The 6,855-nt window shown below is 50.8% G+C and overlaps 1 protein-coding gene across 2 annotated transcripts; it reads left to right on the top strand.

Annotated features, from left to right (window-relative positions):
• The first annotated feature begins 821 nt into the window (after positions 1-821).
• LOC109390063 (potassium voltage-gated channel subfamily C member 4-like) lies at positions 822-5,215 on the top strand. 2 transcript variants are annotated; one of them, XM_019656094.1, is made up of 5 exons: positions 1,103-1,185; positions 1,291-1,357; positions 1,459-1,613; positions 2,232-2,765; positions 3,001-5,215. In XM_019656094.1, the coding sequence occupies exons 3-5, from the start codon at positions 1,512-1,514 to the stop codon at positions 3,820-3,822; spliced, it is 1,458 nt and encodes a 485-aa protein (XP_019511639.1). In that variant the 5' UTR covers positions 1,103-1,185; positions 1,291-1,357; positions 1,459-1,511; the 3' UTR covers positions 3,823-5,215. The 2 variants fall into 2 exon arrangements, with proteins under 2 accessions (XP_019511638.1, XP_019511639.1); XM_019656093.1 differs by lacking the exon at positions 1,291-1,357 and having other exon boundaries at positions 822-1,185.
• Positions 5,216-6,855: the final 1,640 nt, after the last annotated feature.

Here is a 6,855-nt window from a genome sequence, read left to right as displayed (position 1 = left end):
AGCAGTGACTAAGAGGGAAGAGAGGAGACAGGAGCCTGCTTGCATGTCTTGAAACTCTCAATCCAACTTGGCCCTGGCTTTGAGGGGTGGGCTGAAAAAGAAGAGCTGGGGAGGGTGTTGAACTGCGGTAGGAATCTTCATTCCTCCTAGAAGTTTCCAGTCTGCTAACGGAAAGGAAGCATGGGGGCCGGGCCAAGGGGTAGGGGTCGGGGCTCTCTTGGAATTTAGGGTAATCTGGGTGCTCAACTGGCAAACTCTCATCATTAGCAAAATGGGAGCCTGGCCCAATTCCCAGGAAGGGGTGATGGAGGCAGAGGTTGGGGAAGAGGGGGAGGAGGGGATGTGGCTTGTCTCAAGGGGCTGGGGTCTCTGCCAATCCTGGCACAGGCCCCAGGCAAGCAGGCTTTTCTCTGAGGCTGTTCATTCCCCTGCCCCTCCCCTTCTCCTATTCCTACTCTCATCTTTGGCACCAGGGCCTCTGGAGAAAAAGTAAGAAAAATGAGTGGGCAGAAACAGCTGGATACAGCCAGGAGCACATCTGGCCTCCCAGGCTGTCTTCTGGTCCTCACTTCCCCTCCCCCCACACTCTTTCCTCTTTTGCAGGCTTCTGATAGGAGGACAGTAGTAGAGTTGGGGGGAGGGTGGGGAATTAGAGTGGGGCTGTGTACGGGTGGGGTGGGGGGGGATAAACTTTTTTGAAATATTAACTCGTCTTGTGAGGTGGCCTCTTGGCTGGAGCCTGACCACCTAACTTCCTGTTTTTCCTCCAGCTGCCTCCTCCCCTCCCTCTGCTCTGGGCTGGAACTAAGCTGGGGGAGGAAGGAGGAGCAGCAAAGTTGGCCAGTGTCTCTTGTCTGGTTCCCTGCAGGCTGGGGGCAGGAAGGCCTCCCTAAACAAGCAGGCGGGAACACATATAGCCCGGAGTCGGATTGTTGCCTCTCAGCACTTGCTCCTCTGGCCACAGCAGGAACAAGAGGCTCCTGGAAAACCTCTGTTCCTTGCCAGCTCTTCCATGAGCATACCCTGGTCCTGGGGCCTAAGATCTCTCCATGCAGGAGCAGTCACGAACTCAGAAGGCAGCAGCAATGCTGGCCACACCACCCACCCCACCGCCTCCGGCCCTGCCGCCCAGCCAGCCACTGGTCCCTTCACTGCCAGTGTTCGTGGGCCACGCAAAACAACCAAGTGAGTGATCAAGTACTGGCCGAGAGGTGGGGGGAGTGGAGGGTGGGGGGTGATGTTCCCAGAATGGAGGTGGCTGCCTGTGCCCTCATCCTTTTTTGCCCTCAGGGACAAACATGAGAGGCCCCAGCAGGCTGCCTGTCACAGGGTAGGGGACACTGAAATGTTGATCTGGGTAGGTGTTTTGGCCCCCCCCTGGTTTGCCTTTCTGTGCTCCTCCCACCCTCTTTCTCTCCTGTGCACTCCCATTCTATCTTTACTCCTTTCTGTTCCCAGGCAAGGAACTCATTAAGCCCAAAGCAATTTTGGGGCGCCCAGTAGAGAGACCCATGGAGGCTGCTGCTGCTGCTGCTGCTGCTGCTGCTGGTGCTGCTGACGAGTGTCCGGGACCGGATGCCAGGGGAGCTGGAGTCAAAAACCATCGCTGTCAGGTCTGCCGACCCCCTAGCCAGTTTCTCAAGTCAGGCACTTCTTACTCCCTATGGAGGCCAAGGGATCTCTGAGGCCCTCCAGGTTCCCCTGTCACCTCCATCTTCACTCCAAATCCTGCACTTAGCTTCCCTTGGCAGCTTCTCTTTCTACTCCCTCCTCCACCCCACCCCCACCTCAAGTTTTCAAAGTGATGGACGGAGGATTAAGAGACATCCCTGTCCCCATCTTGGCCATTTAGTCTGCAGTTGCCTGTCTGAGCCTGCTGTATACCATGGCTCAATTGTTTTCTCAGAGTCACCAGGCATCTCCATGAGCCCCCTGAAAGACATCTGTTTCCAACTTAGGCTCTTTTTTCTCCTGGAATTGCTGGGCCCAGGAGAGACTCCGGGTAGTCACTGTGACTATACCTGAGAGCCGGCTGTCCTCCTGATTCTTGAAGACCCAGGAGGAAGAGACACCTCCAGCTCCTAACCTGGGGTAGCCTCCCTTGGGTGCCTGGGCTGCCACAACACTTACTTATGTGGCCCTCAACCCCCTCCCTGCCCTGGCTAAGCCTGGGAGGGGAGAGGAGATCAGGAGGACCTTGTCCTAACCCCTGTCATCCCTCCTCTTGCCAGCGGATCCGAGCCAGCCGAGAAGCAGGCTCACGGTTTGCCATGGAGGGCTTGGACGATAAACTGATCCTGAACGTGGGGGGCATGCGCCATGAGACCTACATCAGCACTGTGCGGGCTTTTCCAGGCACCCGTCTCTACAAGTTGACAGAGCCACCCCCACCTGGCACCACAGCTGCTCAGGGTCCACCCGTTCGAGAGTTTTTCTTTGACCGAAACCCTGAGCTCTTTGGCTACGTGCTGGGCTACTACCGTACTCGGCAACTACACTGTCCTGCCAACGTTTGTCGGGATGTCCTAGAGGAGGAGTTGGCTTTTTGGGGTCTGGAGGAAGCACCTCTGGCACCTTGCTGCTGGCTCAAATTGAGTGGCAAGGAGACCAGAACCCAGGACTTTTTGTCTTGGGAAGCCTGTGAGAATGCCCATATGGATGAGCGCCTCCTGCTGAACCCCATCGAAGGCCAGGGACTGCGGAATGCTTGGAAGCCATGGCTCTGGGTGCTTCTTGACCAACCCCAGTCTTCCCTAGGGGCCAAGGTAACTTATTAACAGTGTTGTAGTACCATGTTAGACACGCTTACTCCCAAAGGGCCCTGCCAAGTTTCCACAATGGCACACACTTGGTATGGTGCTTGGTTCCTGAATCTACAGACATTCAGGACAATTTGAGGGGATTTCCAAAAAAAGGAAGCAAGGAAGGGTGGGAGTCCAGTTAGATAAGTGGGGATGGCTGGTAAATGGGGGTACTTCTGACTTACCTCTTTTCCCCCAGTGCCTTTCCCTGATCTCCACACTCTTTGCCGTGTGTGCTCTGGTCATCTTCTTCCAGGAGACGGAGGTCCAGCTGGATTACTTCTCTGCCAACTTCACTCCTATGGGACACGGGGTGGGGGGAGGGGGAAGCCATCAGCAGCACCAGAACAATGGTCTCGTTTACCGTCGTGCCCCGCACCTGCTCTACCTGGAACTGCTCTGTGCCCTTTGGTTCGGAACTGAGCTCTTTGCCCGGGCCATTTCCTGCCCTGATAAGGTGCGCTTCCTGTGTAGCCCTCTCAATCTAGCCGACATCTTCTGTCTGTTCCCTGTGCTGGTGGAATTGGTGGTAGGTGACAAGGCTGAACGGCAACCCCATCTCAGCCTAACACTTGGGGCCATTCGTTCTCTCTATGTCCTCAAGCTCGTTCGTTTTCTGGGCTTCTTCGAAAAGTCCCTGGCCATGAGAGTCCTGGTTCATACCCTCCATTCTTCTTGGAAGGAGGTATGTGCCTTTCTCCTGATTTGGGTGGCTGAGATCTTATTCTTTGGCTTGCTTTTCCTCTATGCAGAGCTCCTGGGCATGTCCACCCCAGGTCAGGGTGAGCCCCACTTTGGAGACATATTTACATGTCTCTGGTGGACTGTCATAACTCTCACCACTGTCGGCTATGGAGACGTATACCCCCTCTCTGCTCTGGGCCAACTCACTGCTGCTGTCACAGCCACTGTGGGCATGTGCACTGGTGTCTTGCTGGTGCCTGTGCTCCTGGTCCGCTTCCAACGTTATTATGCTGTAGCCCTGGCTCGCCAAAAACTGAGGCCCAGTGGGATCCTGTAATGTGGCCCATTGATCAAGAGGGGTGGACTCCCACCTTCCCTGCCTTCCTCTTGCAGGTTTTTGGTTACAGATAAGGGTTTATGGTCTTGGATTTGGCAAAGAATCCTTCAAGAGTAATTCCAGGTCATGGCAATCTCTGCTAGTCAGGATTAGCTAGTTGTGGCCTGAAGGGTAGAATCATCAGGGAGGAATCCTGATGGAAGGGGCTTAGGGGCAAGGTCAGCTAGGCCTCAACTCCCCTCTGCCCAACCCTAGGCCCTTCTCTTAATCCTGGAGTAGCCAGGAAGGATAGAGGATAGCTCTTCCTGGATTGGTGCTATATCCCCCTCTCAACCAGTTCTCTCCTCCCATCCCTTCATCCCTGTCCCCCATCCCCCCAACTAGACCATAGTTTAGATGGGGGACTTTTGAGTGATGGTAGCAATAGGATTTTAACATCAGTTACCTATGGATATCAATGGTGATTGACTGTGGGTATCAACACAACTGTCTGTGGATATTTGACAGCAACTGGTTATGAGTATTGATGGCAATCCATACCAGCAGTGCCCAGGCATAGCCAGATTGTAGCATTGTTCACTATACTAGTCCTGGGACAAATGCTCCTTAGAGCAATAAGGAGGTCTTTGGAGATTCTCAGAGACTCCAAACAGATGCAGGTTAGTCAGGCCTGAACCTGTAGATGCACACTAACTCCATGACCTCCTCTTCATCCCATTGTATCTTTCTCCATTCCTCCCTTCTCCTTCCCACCTCTGTGATTTTTTTCATAATATTTTAGATATAGTATTAACCACCATTAACCACAATATATTAGTTAATATTAGCCACACTATCTCTGCTACAATAACAATATATAGTCACTAATAGACATGAAATGTTATCGCCGCACATTGCATAGACAGGAATGAGGAAACTGGATTGTGGACAAGAATAAGCAAGTGGTTTCCTCTTCCAGATTTTTAAAAACATACTTTTGGATATACTCATTTACAATTCTTTTTCATTTTTTCCAAACACTTTTCAGTACCCACAACGGGTCTACCTCCAATCCTTGCTGCTATTGAACAGTCCCACCTTCCAACCTCCTATTCTCCTCCCTCTTCTCACCCCCCTTCTTCTTCTACTACCTGCATGCTCTTCTTCTACTACCTGCATGCTCTTTGGTTCCTGTGGTGCCAAAAACCATGCACCTCCCTTGGAACTGGCTTTGAGGAGGGAGAGAAGGGAGCTCCTCAAGTCTGACTTCAAGTGAAGCCACTGGGGTTTCTGAGGAAGTGCTCCAGGCAACTGGGCTGAGCTGGGAGGTTGAATTGAACTCTCACTGTTACTGAAGCTGTGAGCGTAATTCTGTTTACAAAACTTTTAAATAAAATATTCTTTGAAGTCTTCATTCCAGGGTCTGTCTGTGATTTTTGGGGTAGATGCTTGTGGGCATCAGCAAGGACAAAGATGGTGTAATAAACTAATGACAAGATGTGTGGGCAAATTATTTGATAGGGTAAAAAGCAGTTTGCTATCTTTATTTCATCTGTTCCTCACAATAAACTATTATCATACACAGATAACTTGACTAAAAAAGCACTTTTTGTTTGTGGTGGGAATAGGGTGGGGAGGGGAAGGAGACAGGCCCAGGAGTTGAGGAAGTGGAATGGTAGGTTGGCTCTCCTGTTTAGGGGATGATGGTGGAAACCTTGGGCACTTATCAGAGGTGGGAGGTTGTGGGGAGAGAGATTCCCATTTAAGAAACACTGAAAGGAGATTAAGATTATGGCAAAACATCAAAGACAATGTCCACCTTCTCACTGCCTAGAAGTGGAAGATGTTGGAACAATTTGCTGTTTTCAGAGATCATTCCAGTTAAAAATGGGAAAAATGAGGTGTAGTGAAGGGAGAGGATTTCTCCAAAGGCACGCAGAAGTAGTGGCAGAGCTGGGAGTTCTGTCACTTTAAAGGAATATTGTATGGATTTTTGTTAACTCACCAACATCAGAAGAGGATGATTAGAATTTCCAACCAAAAGTAGAGAAGATTGTACTCCACTGCAGGAAGCAGCAGTGGTGGCAGTGGGATGAGGGGGTGGGGTGAAGCTAGGATGTTATGGAGAGCCTTGGGAGCTTGAAGGAGTAAGGTGGGACCTTAGGATTGAAAAGCCCTTAGGGAATGGCTGGGCCCTATTTGGGAGAAGGAAAATGTCACATAACATTATAAAAAGAACCAGATAGAATGTCAGCTGGGAGAAGCCTGGGAACTCATCAAGTCCAACCTCCTCCTATTTTATGTGGGGAACCTGAGGCCCAGAGAGAGGCTGGGACTTGACCTGGGTTATATAGCGGTTAGGAGCAGAACTAGAGCTGCAACCATCTCTGTCGCACAAGAAGGAACATTGTCTTCCTTTGTTTGCCCCTTTGCATCTGGGTTGCATGGTCAGGTATTTTAACCAAGGAGAAGAGAAGGGGGAATGGAAATATAGAGTTTCATGACCTGCCTAGTACTAATACAATGAAGCATTATAGCATGACGGTGATGAAAGTCTTAGTATGTACCTATTTCTGTAACAGAACCCTGTATCTGACCCCATCTTAAACCTCTAGCACGTAATTTCCCACAAGAATGACTTCACAGATTGCCCCCAATTTAGCGATACTCCAAGTCTGAGCCCACAAATCCCCTAAGCTTTAGTGCCTTTCCTGAATACTGAGCACTCTCCAGGACTCGTATTTATTCTCCTTCTCATGATTTAGGTTCTCACTTCCATACTAATTTCATACTGGATCTTTTGCCCAGGCATGAATTGCTTCTACTCTGAGGAAGGCAGGGAGTAGATGGGGATGCTGAAAAACACTTTAAGATTTTTTTTTTAATTGGGGAATTGGGGGGATGGGAACAGCACTGGGGAATTGAGGGAAGGGAAACAGACAAATTGCTGTCCTCTTGTTCTTTAGTCTAGTTGTGGAGGACGTTGCTTCACTGGCCCAAGTTGGCACCATCATTGTGCTCTTCCCGGGCGAGGCAGATCAGTCGCTGGCTTCT

The sequence above is a fragment of the Hipposideros armiger genome, unplaced genomic scaffold (genome assembly GCF_001890085.2).
Source record: "Hipposideros armiger isolate ML-2016 unplaced genomic scaffold, ASM189008v1 scaffold_254, whole genome shotgun sequence".
Classification (NCBI taxonomy): domain Eukaryota; kingdom Metazoa; phylum Chordata; class Mammalia; order Chiroptera; family Hipposideridae; genus Hipposideros; species Hipposideros armiger.
This window is presented reverse-complemented; position numbering and strand designations above follow the sequence as displayed.